The sequence below is a fragment of the Heteronotia binoei genome, chromosome 9 (genome assembly GCF_032191835.1).
Source record: "Heteronotia binoei isolate CCM8104 ecotype False Entrance Well chromosome 9, APGP_CSIRO_Hbin_v1, whole genome shotgun sequence".
Classification (NCBI taxonomy): Eukaryota; Metazoa; Chordata; class Lepidosauria; order Squamata; family Gekkonidae; genus Heteronotia; species Heteronotia binoei.
Window position 1 is genome coordinate 6,291,352 of NC_083231.1, and position 14,595 is coordinate 6,305,946.

Here is a 14,595-nt window from a genome sequence, read left to right on the forward strand (position 1 = left end):
CAGCTGCTGGAATGGCCTTGGGTCAGCCAGAGCTCTCTTATCTGGGAGAGCCGGGTTTGATTCTCCACTCCTCCACTTGCAGCTGCTGGAATGGCCTTGGGTCAGCCAGAGCTCTCTTATCTGGGAGAGCCGGGTTTGATTCCCCACTCCTCCACTTGCACCTGCTGGAATGGCCTTGGGTCAGCCATGGCTCTGGCAGAGTTGTCCTTGAAAGGGCAGCTTCTGTCAGAGCTCTCTCAGCCCCACCCACCTCACAGGGTGTCTGTTGTGGGGGGAGAAGATATAAAAGACTGAAAGCCACTCTGAGTCTCTGATTCAGAGAGAAGGGCGGGGTATAAATCTGCAGTCTTCTTCTTTGCCACAGAGTGGTGGGTACAGCCGCAAAATGATTGCTGCGGGAGGCAGAGTCAGCCACAAAATGGTTGATGCGGCTAATCTTTCAGATAAGATCCTTTTGCCATAGTGGCAGCTGCTGCCAGTTTTTCAAAGCCCATCTGGTCCCACCCACTTCCTAAAAACACTTGATGTGCCCAAGCCCTGTGATGTAGGTCAGTCTGAAAGTGTGTGACCAGCCCAAGGTCACCTCCAGGTCCCAGTGGGGGTTCCCCCCGCTTTTGGGGGCTTCAGTCTGCCCCCACCGCCAAACAGAGGCTTTGCTGTGCGGCATCCCCACCATGATGAAGGCACTTCCAAGTGACGTCATTGCACCAGGAGTGTGAAGATGCTCTGGTATTTGGGCTATGGTTTCAAGGGTGAAAAAACCCATAGTTTTGCCCAAATGCCAGAGTGTTCCCGTGCAACATCCCCAACACGACGCCACTTCTGGGTGACAACATCAAGTCGGGGACATTGCTTGACGTCCCTGCCCTCCCTCAGAACACCCCCCTCCAATCTCCCTGCCAGATGGGCAAGAGGATCTTGTGACCCTGCAATGTTGACCCTAGATGATCCTGGAGGTCCCTTCCAACTCTATGATTCTATGATCCTCCATGGTGCCGATGGACACCACACTGGGGGCATTTGGTCTAGAGACTGTCAAAGTTGAGTAAGTTGAAGCTTCCATTACGTTCCACATCATCTTTCCCGCTGCCTTTTGTTTTTGCCATACGTTCTGGGGAACTCAAACGTTTGCACGCTGCTTTGTTGATTTTGGGCTGATAACAGGTGTTGTTCTAGTATTGTTCCTCTTTTCTCGAGGCAATGTTTGCCAAAAGAAAGCATCAACAACAGAAACAAATTAAAACAAAAACAATGGAAAGGAATTACAAGCTCAAAGTACATCAATAACAGCTGTTATAATAAACTGCACATTAATTAATAGAGGTGTCTCAGGTGGCCATAGCTAAATCAGAAATTCTTAGAGAGAAGGAATGAGCCCCAAACTCAAACCAATTTAACCTAAAAGCTTGGATGAACTCGCATTTTTTAACCTGGTGTCTGAGAGCCAGCATGGCATAGGGCAGGGTTGGCCAAACTGTGGCTCGGGAGCCACATGTGGCTCTTTCACACGTATTGTGTGGCTCTTGAAGCCCCCACCACCCTGTTGGCCACCTTGGAGAAGGCATTTGGTAAGGTAAGGTAAGGTAAATTTATTTTTATATCCCGCCCTCCCCCGCCAAAGGCAGGCTCAGGGCGGCTCACAGACATGGAACAAGCATGATTTCAATAAAATACAATCAATACATTAAGACAAGTTAAAATACAATTAAATTACCGTTATAAATTAGGATAAAATTAAATAAAACAGCAGTTAGATGTTAATAATTAAGGTGCTACAATTCACAGTCATTATATAAGATGGCTAGAGGTCAGTTTAGCCGGGTTCTGTCTTGAAAGCGAGCTGAAAGAGGGTGGTTTTGCAAGCCCTGCGGAACTGATTCAGGTCCCGCAGGGCTCGCACCACCTCTGGGAGTTGATTCCACCATCGGGGGGGGGGCATTACTGAGAAGGCTTGCTCCCTTGTTTGTTTCTTTAAATCGCTTCCCCAAGCCACCCTTGGAGACCACCCTAACTAGACATTTTTCATAGCAGGTCGCTGAGACTTAAAATGACTCTTTAAAAGCTACAGACATCTTTTTTTTAACTGATCTAATGCTGCCGCGCTTTTTTGAGTCGCAGTCTGGATGGAGATTCAGAGGCCTCCTTGGGCATTTATTCAGTGGGTGGCCTTGGGCAGTGTGTTGCCCCTTGTCTGTAACAATGGAAATAAGCACAGTTCACCTTTAAAAGGTTTCCGTGAAGATGACCAGAATAATCGTTGCAGAGCAGTCAGTGTGAATGAAGTTGGCTGCACTGCTGGTATCCATGAACTCCTAACGAGCAATTATTAGTAATGAGCAATTATTAACTATGGGTGTCAATGTGATGCTTGGTTTTAGTGCCTGCCTCTCTAAAGGTACTTGGAAATATGCAGCCGAGGTACCTTGAGGACGAAGGTCTGTATACAGGAGAGCGGCCGACCGTGTCTCTGTCAAACCAAAACATTATGGAGAATCGGCTAGTCCAGCAAGAACAGGTATGCGGCTTTAAAATGTATTTATTTTTGCTGAAGCTACAAAATGGAAAACTGGAATAATTCAGTTTGGACAACATCTGACCTGCAGTCCTTGGATGGCTCTCCATATCATACAATACAGAGAAAAAGGCGGCTTCACACAACACCGGAAAAGAAAGGCCCATGTTAAGGTTTATTAAACTTATATCCCACCCTCCCCGCCGAAGCAAGCTCAGGTGCTCTTTAAAGGTGCTCCTGAACTCTTGCTCTTTTCTACTGCTGCAGACCCATCTGGATCCTTTCCGTAGCACAGTGATGGCAGCATTTCGTTGCAGTCTTTCTATGTAGCAGCCTTATTTTCATTTACTTTTATTTAGGACCTGCCTTTCTCTCCAGTGGAGGCCTGAAGTGGCTTATAGTTTTCTCCTCTCCTCCATTTTATCCTCACAGTAGCCCTGTGATGTGAGCCAGGCTGAAAGTGTGCGACCAGCCCAAGGTCACCCAACGAGCTTCCATGGCGTAAGCAAGGATTTGAACCTGGGTTTCCCAGATCCTAATCTGAGACTGATTTTGCACTAGGCTTGTTCCAGGTAGAGAGCCCTTTTGCTTCTGGGGCTTCTCTCCGTTTTCACACAAGTTGCCCCGGAGCTGTGAGTTGCTGACTGTTTTTCCGCAGCAAGCAAGATCCTCTGACAAGCTAAACAGGAAACCTTTGTCTAAAAAGTCTGATTGCTGTGGAAAACCGGCGGGCCAACTCACAGCTCTGGGGCAACATGTGCAAAAACAGAGAGAAGCCCTGGGAGCAAAAGGGCTCTCCATCTGGAACAAGCCCTAGTGCAAAATCGATCTGACGCTTTAACCACACCTATGACTGAAGGGGCAGATGTCTAATGACATCATTTACTTGTTGGTTCCAGCTGGCCCATTTGCTCGAGTTTTGGGTCCTGTTGGACACCCAGATGGATAGTTAATTTAGGGATTTATGAATTCTGTTGATCACCGTCTTGTTGTAGAGCCAGTTTGATGTAGTGGTTAAGTGTGTGGACTCTTATCTGGGAGAACCGGGTTTGATTCCCCACTCCTCCACTTGCACCTGCTAGCATGGCCTTGGGTCAGCCATAGCTCTGGCAGAGGTTGTCCTTGAAAGGGCAGCTGCTGTGAGAGCCCTCTCCAGCCCCACCCACCTCACAGGGTGCCTGTTGTGGGGGAGGAAGGGAAAGGAGATTGTGAGCCGCTCTGAGACTCTTCGGAGTGGAGGGCAGGATATAAATCCAATATCTTCATCTACCTCACAGGGTGTCTGTTGTGGGGGAGGAAGGGAAAGGAGATTGTGAGCCACTCTGAGACTCTTCGGAGTGGAGGGTGGGATATAAATCCAATATCATCATCATCATCATCATCATCATCATCATCATCATCATCTTCTTCTTCTTCTTCTTCTTCTTCTTCTTCTTCTTCTTCTTCTTCTTCTTCTTCTTCTTCTTCTTCTTCTTGTAGTATGTTGAATTAATTGTCCTACTTTTTTATTTCATAATAATTTATTGCATAATAATTCTGTATAATCATTGCTGTAATCCACCCTGAGCCGTCTTGTGCAGGGGAGGGAAGATTAGAAATCCAATCAATCAATAAATGTGCAAATAAAGAGCTGATGCTGGTGCTTTGAAGGCTGATCTGGGGGGCCTGCTTTTCAGTGACATGATTTGAAGAACCACTGATTGCCGTGTGGTCACACTAGTGTGTGAGTCACAATTTTCAATTGTTAGGTTGTCCTTTGATTCTATTCCAAGTTTTTATTTGTAAGGCTAGGGAAGGATGTGGAGTTGTTCTGGTCAGAAAACTTAATTTTGTTATTCTAGAGAAATACTATTTGCATTTAATGTAGCAAATCCAATTAAAGATGTGTATATAAAAGAGCAGTGCTTCAAAGGTTTAAAAACATTATCAGAGTAAAGCTGTGTCTGATAAAAGAGCTGAGTTCCAGTTTCATTAGATTGTCTGTATTCTTATTTAAACAAACACTTGTCCTTTGTAATGTGTCCTTTAAATACACTTTTAAAATATGCACTAATGAGAGACTCCATATGCATTGGACATGCAACCATTGTGGCTGTTGTTAGATCTTGAATTAAACACAGATGAATCTTGTCAAAGACCTTTCTTACATTTGCAGTTCTCTCTTGGATATAAGGCTACATTTTGGAGGCTGCACTGGCACAAGCTGACTCATGTCTTATGTGAAACATCATTTTCAACAACTACAGAAAAGCCTATTTTATATTCCCTTGCTTTAAAAGTATTTTGGGTGGATTACACTCTGTCTGTGTGGATTAGGGGTAGACCTCTCTTGTAGAATAATTGCTGAGTGGAAGTAGGTCCCTGGAGTTGGGCTGTCCTTTTTTTCTTTGAATTATTTAGTTCTGCAAGATAGTTCGCGTAATTGTATGAGCATGTCTTGATTCTGTAATTGTTTGCAGGGGAAAAAATGGTTTGGAGACGATGGCAAGATTTTGGCTTTGCCCAATCCGGTGAAGCAATCTTGCACAAGGCCTCCGATATTCTCCGTGGAGGAAGGTAAAGAGCCAGAACTGGAGACGCTGTATAGAAAGGTGAGTTAATTGCTGCCTCTACTTAGGCAATAGGGTGGCACGGCACTAAATGGTTTTATAATTTTTTTGCAGAAATGATTAAGAGCTGCGGTTTATACTGCTGAGTTTAGCTTATTGTAAACAGGATCCTAGTTTCTGAACCACTTAATGTGTCATGTGAATGCTTAGACTATGCTTCAGAAAAAGCATCACACAGCACATGAAGTCATAAAAGATTACATCGTGGGATCCAACTTACAGCAAACTATGCACAGTTGTGTAGTACAGGAGTCCTCAACATTTTTAAGCCTTCAGGCTTGTCCGGAATTCTGACATGGCACGATGGGCACAGCAACAAATGGCTGCCACAAAACGGCTCCTCAGGAAATGGAGGCGGGCACAAATGATCTTCACAGCATAATTTCAGTCACACAGTGCTGTGGTGACAGCTGCTGCCTAAGCAAAATTTTTAAAAAATCTGCACACCCAATGAGATCTCTGGTAGCAGATCAGAGGCCCTGCTGGGCAAAGGCCCTGCCTGATCCCACCCACTTCCTAAGAGCACTTGGTGAGCACCAGAAAAGGAGCCGTTTGGCCAGTGGGCCTCACATTGGCGACCCCTAGTATGGTACTTGCATTTCTGCAACTTCATGAAAATGTTTCATCAGACAGACTTTTTCACTAGATGTGACAAATAGATCCTTCCAGGTAACTTACAGTTTCCAAACATGTCCATTGCTGTCTGTGGAAATCATGGTGTGTAAGCCATGAAATAGCTCCGGTATTTCTGTGAGGCTAACTTGCTTTCTAGCAGCCCTATGGCACAGAGTGGTAAAGCTGCTGTACTGCAGTCCGAGCTCTCTGCTCACGACCTGAGTTCGATCCTGGGGGAAGCTGGGTTCAGGTAGCCGGCTCGAGGTTGACTCAGCCTTCCATCCTTCCGAGGTTGGTAAAATGAGGACCCAGCTCGCTGGGGGGGAAGTGTAGAGGACTGGGGAAGGCAAGGGCAAACCACCCCGTAAAAAGTCTGCCGTGAAAACATCCTGATGCGACATCATCTCAGAGTTGGAAACGACTGGCGCTTGCACAGGGGACGACTTTTACCTTTTTAAAAAACTTACTTTCTAGCCATAGTTGTGGCACTTAGCACAAAACTCGCCAATCCTATGGCTGGCAGTGATTCATGAAAATACATTGTTTAACCGCTGCAACTTCTCCGTTGTAACAAAACGCTGGAAAGTGACCTGACACCTCTTACAGCTCTAGTTTCCCTCATGCAATTCCATCTTCTCCTTTCTAATATGCTTTTGATTTTTCCTTTCAGGCCATGAAAATGACGCCTGCAAGTCAGTATATCGTGGGCTCAGGGGACCCCGCGGGGCAGTTCCAGTTGGATGTCGATATTTCTGGGTTAATCTTCACCCATCACCCCTGCTTTAGCCGGGAACACGTCTTGGCGGCTAAACTGGCTCAGCTGTATGACCAGTACCTCTCGAGGAGACAGAGAAATCTTTCCAAACTGCTAACAGATAAGGCAAGCGCATTGTTTGTCTTTCGGTGACTTTCTGTGAACTTTACGTATCTTACAGTTCGGTAGAAATCCTGTGCGGAGCCTTGCCCGTGTGTTTCATAAGATGATGCGACGGATAGTAAATGGTTAATGCTGTAATCCCGTTTGAGTACTTTGAGTGACAGGGGGTTCAAATGGAATTTTTCAGTTGAGTCAGTCCGTTAAAGAGTCACATAATTTCATCACAAACATTGCCCAGTTTGTGGCTTGTGAGCCTCAGTTCATGAGTTCATGTCTCCCATGAACTGCCATGTTTTTCACAGAGGTTTGTGCAGGTTGCGGCAGCAACTCATGAGCCAGGCACTCTGGCACCAATGAACTGTCAAAGCAAGGGGCAGGAATGGACTTCTGCAGCCCTGGAAACACCAATAGTGGCATTCCAAAGGTTGACAGACTGCTCTGACTGCCAACAAGAGAGCTCCCATTCTGCTCTATGGGAGCAGAATGGATATATAACCCCAGGTCACATGCACCTGTTTTTACTCCTCCCCCCACAGCTAATCTTCACCAAACTGGAGGGCAGGTAGAGAGGCACAACAGCCTCTAGGTTGCCGGGGGGTCCCTTCAACACGTTACTGAATTTGCCGCTGTGATTTTCCCAGAGCATGCTTTCCTAGGAGCACCTGATTTTGAGGGCTGTTACTGAACTTCTCTAAATCCAATCTTCACCAGACTTGGAGGGCAGGTAGAGGAGAGTCAGCTGGAAACACGCAGCAAGCTTGGCATCTCTAGCGTGCAAGGAGGGGGGGGGGCTGTTCTGCCACATCATAAACCTCATGAACCAGTTTGGTAAATGGGAAGGTTCATGAAGGGATGAACCTCCATTTTTTCTAGTGACAGCTGAGAGTTGATGGTTAGGAACTGACAGTTGACTGGGAAGGAAGGCTAAGAGATCAGGAAGGATCTTGAGTTAGGAAAAGGGGAACTTAACTCATCCCTAACAAGTCTGAGGGAAATAGCACCTAAGAGAAGGAGCTGATCTCTAGCCTGTGGACAAGGAAGGAAATTGGTACTTGAGTGAATGTTCCTGCCTTCACCAACTTTAGTAGCTGTGAGACAAGGAAGCTTATCTTTGTGTATTTAAGGAGAGACTACCAAAAAAATCTTTCTCCTCAAATTTTAGAGACCTGTCTGAATAACAGAAACAGTTACTTGTTTGTGACAAATTATCTGGCATTTTTACACAAAGTTACCTCATTCCAGTTGCCTGTCACCTGATGAGACCTATCCCTGATTCCTACCTGACCATTTCCCCTCAAAGTTAAATAAAACTGTTATTTTTGAACTACCATCAGCCTGTCATGTGCCATTATCAAGGCATAAGAAGGATTTTAGTCTCTCCCCTCAGTTCCCTAGGCTGGGTCAGCATATATCTAAATACATCCAAACAACTGAGCGAGCCAACCATAGAAAAACAAAGAAGCAAAAGGAAAAGAGGCTGCTCAGCCAGAAAGAAGATAAAGGGGGAACCCTCTAAGGGAGGGCAAAATAGTTATATATGATTATTAAACAAAGTGGTAAAAGCTGGAAACTGGCAGTGGTGAACTCTGCTTGTGAGGCACATAAGATTGTTAGTCCTATGTCTGAAAAGTGGAGTCTGGGAAATGTTCTGTTATTTAAGGTGTCAAACCATGAAAACGAGGAACAGGAAAACTAGAGTAGAAACTATTGAATGGCAAATTTGAAGTTGGTCTCCTTATCAGAATGTTTTGAATATGCAGTATTTCTGAGAGCTAAAGTTTTCATTTCAGTTTCTTTACTGTAAGATGGTTTCCGATTTCATGGGCAATTTTTTGTTGAAGAAGCCTTATAACTGCAGTTAATGAAACAATAATGACACAGTCGCTGGCTTGATCGTTCAGATTTATGCGGGGCGTGTTCGAGTGAGTCCACTGTGTGCAGATTAAAATACTTTTTTTCCTTTATTTTATTCCTTAGTTGCATGCCCTGAGAAATGCCCTCCACAGTATCTCGGGTGGCAGTGAAATGGGGGCCCTTCATCCAGTTGCACAACAGACTATTACTGAATATGTGCTTGAAATAAGGTGGGTGAAGATTTGTTGAATCCCTCCTTCATCCCTACTTGTTTTCTAGGCGTGGAACTTGATGTATGAAAGCCTGGATGTATGAAGTAATTGAGGCTATAAGAGTGGGAGGAAACCCCTTTGTGGTTGGGTTGTAATTTTCTTTTTAAAAGTCATCCCACCAGACGTTTTAAATATTTGTACCGTGAGATGCACTTTTGCATTTTGTTAGCTAATATAGAATGGATTGCATGCTTGTCTCCTGTGGTCACCCTGCAGCTTTCAGTGTGCACTTGTATTGTGGACCAGAGCATCCTTCAGACTTCTGTGACGTTGCAATCGTGTTGATGTCTCTAATAATCTTCGCCTACAGGTGAAGAAACCAAATTGCACATTCCTTTGGCCTTTGGTAATATTGCCAGTACTCTGATATAAATAGCCCAGGCAAGCTCAATCTCTTCAGATTTCACAAGTTAAGCAGGGTCAGCCCTAGTTAGCACTCAGGTGGGAAACCTGCCAGCTCTGAGACTATCCTCCATCAAAGAAGGCTTCCGGTGTACTCAGAAAGCTAGCTTTATTGATAGGAGCAATGTGTCATGGGTACTGGGGACCCTGCAGAAGAAGCTGAGCCTGCAGAAGAAACTGTGCCCCTGCCACCTGCACCAGTGCCCCTGCCTCCTGCTGGAGAAGATCCAAGCCCCCCTGCCTCGCCCTCTCGGATGGCTTGTGTGTTTGACCGCCTTCGTCAGGACCTCAGGGATCGGAGGAGGGTGGCACGCTCACGAGCAAGACGCTCCCTGAGCCCTGAGTTTTGAAAGGATTCTGGCCCTTCTAGGAGTGAAGATGCTTGAGACTCAGCAGGATCCTGGCTGCCTCTGTGAGCCAGCAATTAGCCCAAATGGGCAACAGACAGCAGAGGGCTATATAGCTGTGGGCTTTGGGAGGAGGCTTTGTGGAAGCAACTAGTCACTTACCTGACGTTCTAGCATCCACTCCGGCTCTTGACTTTGGTTTCTGGACCCCCTGACCTTGGCTTTGACTTCTGGACCCCCTGACTTCGGCTTCTGAACCTCTGACCTGCGATACCTGGACTGTGATTTGGTTTTGGCGCCTTGGACCCTCTTTGCTCACCGGCTACAGACCTTGGACTGCCCCTGGACTTTGCCTGACCCGGCCCCAGCCCGTGACACAATGCATGTCTGTGTCAGAACTGGCTCATCTTTGGGATGGCCTTGACTTTGTCCTCCCCACCTGGGGCCATGATGCAGCCCGTCAAAACAATGCAAAAAAAGTCTGTGCAAAACGATACAAATTGGTTTCCACCAACACCTTGCTTTCCCCAAGCATTAAGCAGTGTGAGCTGTCTCTGGGATGAGATCAGGTGGTTTTGAGATGGCAACTCCAGTCTCCTCCACTGGGTACAAATGAATACTTGTGATATGTTACAATGGACAGAGCAAAGCTAGAGCAAAGCAGGCACAGTTCATCCTCCCCGATTCTCAAGACACAAAAGTATTTCAGCATATAGTAACATAAAAATGGCAAAGCCCCTTGACAAAACCACCAAGCAAGCCAAGGGTAGCTACACAGTAGCTACAGGGGAAGCCATGGCAAACCACCTCGGTTTGTTTTTTGTCTTCCTTTCCTCCTTTCTCCTGGCCATTCAGTTTTGTTTCCCACTGCTTTGGAGGGAGGAACCGAAGGATTAAACGGCTGGTCAGAAAAACTGAACTGGCCAAAAGTCCAGTAGATGTTTGGGGAAGGTGCTTTCCACAAGCATCGGTTCCCGAGCTCCAACCAGCCTGAGTTTAGCCCGAATTTTGGTTCATGAGCCAGTTTGTGCCCATCCCTGGTCACTTCCCCCACCCAGTTTGGAGTCATCTGCAAATTTACTAAGAAGTCCCTCCACCCCCTCATCTTGATCATTGATAAAAATATTGAAAAGCACGAGGCCCAAAACTGAGCACCCCACTAGATCCCACCCTCCAATCAGGCAAGGAGCCATTAACTACCACCTAACCATCCTAAAATTTCATCTACACCCTTCCAACTTGCCCGTTAGAACACCATGGAGACCTGATTGAATACCTTACTATAATCCAAATATGCAATATCCCCAGAATCCTTACAATCTACCAAATCCTTCCCTCAGTCAAAAAAAAAAATGAAATTAGTCCGACAGGACCTATTGGGGATAAATCCATACTGATTACTTCTTTATCACCAAGTCATCCTTTAGATGTTTACAAACCAGCCTTTTAAAATTCACTCCAAGATTTCCCCTGGGTGTCAGCAAAGGTTCATTGAAGCTCACAAAATAAGCAAGCTTGATTATTTGAAACAAAGTTGCATTTATTGTATACTGCAAAGTTACTTCAGCATGATAGGCATTGGAACTGATGGCAAGCAGTTCGGGTCATTGGTATTTAACATTCTACATCAAAGCAATTACAACTACCCCCCAATTCCCAAAACAAAGGCTGCTTTTGCATGTGAGACTTTTCTCACGGCTCCCCCTTATCTTCCACAGTTGGTGGTTACATTTCCCTGCGGCAATGTCCTTGCTGCCTCTAGGGAGGGAGGTGAGAATCTGCCGGGCATTCTCCACTTCAAAGAATGCCTAACAACCTTTGATGTCCCTGGGAAGCTACTCTTTGGCTATTCCCTACTTGGCCCCCCTCTCCTATTCTACTAGCATAGGTTAGTGAGCATATATGTGAGTTAATCAATCTGGTTAGTAGTCAGCATTCAGCGATAGTATCAATGAACAGAGTCTGACACTGGGACAAAAATGAAACTGACCTGCCTATAGTTTCCTGTTTCCTTACTTTGTAAAAAATTTGGACAACATTTGCCTTCCTTCAGTCATTGGGTACCTCACCTGTCCTTCCAGAGGCCTTGAAGATAATGGGTAGCAGCTCTGCCAACTCATCAGCTTTACTACTCTGTGCCACAGGGCTCCCTGTTTCCACCTGCAAACCCAAATCCTGCACACTACTTGTCCCCAAGCAGGCCTCTGCTCTCAGTCAGAGAGAAGACTTGGGGCAAAACAGGCATTAAGTCTCTCTGCCTTTGCCTTATCCTCTGTCAGGGTTTCTCCATTTTCACCTAATAGTGGATCTGTCAGCTCTTTTACCCTGCATTTACTACTCGTGTAACTAAAATAAATACCTTATTATTGTGTGCTTCCCTGGACAGTTCTTGCTCATTCTGAGCTTTGGCCTCCCTTCCAACCACCCTACAGTATTTATCAGCCTGTAGGTACAGTTTCTTGGTAACTTGCACTTCCTTCCATTTCCTTGGACTTAACCTTTTTCAGTCCTCAATTTATCAGAGCACTTTTCTTCATCTCATCATAGAGCACTTGACATCCATTTCCGTACTCTAAATCCAGTCAAGTTTTAAGGCCAAGTGAGGCACGAGGTTTATTTTTACTTTAATTCAACTTGAAGAGGAATCCATATTTGATTGGAGCAGCCATGGGAGGGGGAGGGGGGCTGGAATGGAGTGCTGCGCTTCCTCCTCTCCTCTCTGAAAGTCCTTTTCCTGTTAAAAGAGCCAACTCCTTCAGTATGCTTTTCTTTCTGACAAAGACACATGGGCCTCCTCCCAATAAAGGAAGAAAACCAGAGAGGCAGCTTTGGGTATGTGCACAAAATGTTGTCCCCTGAGGAAAATGTTCAGTGCCCCCCTCCCAGCCTGCTGTGATCAGAGAGAACACTGGCAGTTGCACTGGAGAAGACAAAAATGAGACATTGGAAGACATCGTGTCAAGCTGGGCCCTTATTTGAAGATGAGAGGATGCGGTTTCTCAGATCTACACTTGCTAATTCGTCACAGATGCTTGCCAATTATCTTTTCTTCCTTAAAACTCTTCAGCTCTCGCAAGGCTCTTTATGGATGTGTGAAAGACAGAGTCTATAAATCCAGCCCTCACTTTATTCCCATGGAAAGTTCGTATCCATAATTACGTGCTGGCTTATAGCTGGCTAGTGCAAACCACCACCATGGTGAATATGAGAAGTATACTTTGGCTATGATGTAATGCCACTGAAGTCATAGCTGTGACAGGATTGGAATGCTAACAAAATTAATAGCATTTTGTGGCTTTTCAAAAAGAGTTCAAATTCGCAATTGTGGCTGTTTCTCTGTCTCAGGATGCTATTTAGGCAATATGGGCGTGTGTGGATGTTGATATAACAAAAGCATCAAGATGTAGTTTCCATGGATACCACCACAGGATCAACCGTCATCAGCACTAGAACAACGTTTGAGTCCCGTGGCACCTTTAAGACCAACAGAGTTTAATTCTGGGTATAAGCTTTTGTGTGCATGAATTAAACTTTACAGAATTCAGCTTTGTTGGTCTTAAAGGTGCCACTGAAGGTCTTAAAGGTGCCACTTTGCTCTCTTGCTTCAGGAAATGTAACCTTTTTGTTTCTCTGGTGGTAATCTGATGCTAACCATTCTAGGGTTGTCAAGTCCCCCTCAGCCTCCAGCGGGAGACTGTTTTCGCATGCCCAGGACTATAGAGTTTTCCCTCCCAAATTGCTAGAGCGTCCGGGAAAACCATAGAGTTTTCCTGGAAGCTCCTAGAGCTGGTGTGATGACAGCACTGCAAGTGACGTCATCATGCCAGCAACATTGGGGGCAGGGGAACCCCCACCCAACCCAGAAACATGGCAGCCCTAACCATTCACATGTTTAAGATGTCTTGAAGCCAGTTCGCAATGGGTTTTCTTGGCAAACACCCTGACACTGGAGTGAGCTTTGGGCTCGCGTGTTCCCATTGTGCACATTTCTGGATATTTCACGTGCTTATCAGTTGTGTCAATGAGCACCGAGCATCTTTTTGGTGTGATGGGAGAAGACTGTGCTGACAATCAATTGTATGTATGCCATGTGCAGGACCCCACTCACAATCTTCTGAAACTTTCACCATTTGGGTTTTAACGCAGTACGTTGTCTGCATGCTATTCCTTCCTTCTAAGGGTGCTGGATTGTGTCTGTTTGTACCCAGGGAAACACGCAAACTTCGTGATGCTGAGCAAGAAAGAGATCGAGTGTTGCTGAAGGCCATTATCAAGGCGTGGAAGGAAATCAAATCCCTGCGTGACTTCCAGAAGTTCACTAACACGCCCCTGAAGCTCTGCTTGAGAAAGTAAGCTCTGGCAGGTATTTCATCTCAGAACATGGCCCCAGCAGAGCTCAGCATGCTCATAGTTGTTCCTGGGGAGAGACTGTGGCTCAGTGGTTGAGTCATCTGCTTGGCACGCAGAAGGTCCAGGTTGAGTCCCTGGCATCTCCAGTTAAAAGGACCAGGCAGGAGGTGATGGGAAAGACCACTGCCTAAGACACTGGAGAGCTGCTGCCAGTCTGAGTAGACAATACTGACCTCGATAGACCAAGGGTCTGATTCAGTCTAAGGCAGGTGCATGGGTTTCTTAGTTGACCATCAGTGGCTCATCTCTAAGGCTTGGTTCACTGTGAAGTGAACGTCAGTGTGCCACTTCAGATCGGAGCTCTCATGATTGAATGCTTCTCCAAATGAAAAGGAAAACCCCTCATGTGGAAAGCTAGTATGTCAAGGAGAAGGCTGAGCTATGACCCTTTCCCCCTGACATTCAGTTTGTGGAAATAAACTTTTGTATGAAGGGAATGTACAAAATATGAAGCCCCTCCTGCAGTTATAAGTTTTTTACTGCACCTAAGGTCCAGATGCATCGGGACTTTTACTGAATCAACTCTGCCTGAACCAGCTTTCCCCTCTTCTTGCTCTTCCCAGTTTATACAGACTTGCTACCAGTGTTCCCTCTAAGCTGAGTTAGTGTGAGCTTGCGCACATATTTTTAGCTTCCAGCTCACACATTTTTTGCCTTAGCTCAGGAAGGACGACCCCAGAGCACACTAATTTAGTAG

At 45.8% G+C, this 14,595-nt stretch overlaps 1 protein-coding gene across 1 annotated transcript in view; it reads left to right on the forward strand.

The window, feature by feature from the left end:
- CC2D2A (coiled-coil and C2 domain containing 2A) overlaps window positions 1–14,595 on the forward strand; it is a 92,102-nt gene that overhangs the window by 19,935 nt on the left and 57,572 nt on the right. The window contains exons 7-11 of the mRNA XM_060247273.1: window positions 2,379–2,515; window positions 4,972–5,103; window positions 6,407–6,616; window positions 8,591–8,697; window positions 13,697–13,837. Coding sequence (XP_060103256.1) covers window positions 2,379–2,515; window positions 4,972–5,103; window positions 6,407–6,616; window positions 8,591–8,697; window positions 13,697–13,837 — 727 coding nt within the window. The remainder of the gene's footprint in view (window positions 1–2,378; window positions 2,516–4,971; window positions 5,104–6,406; window positions 6,617–8,590; window positions 8,698–13,696; window positions 13,838–14,595) is intronic.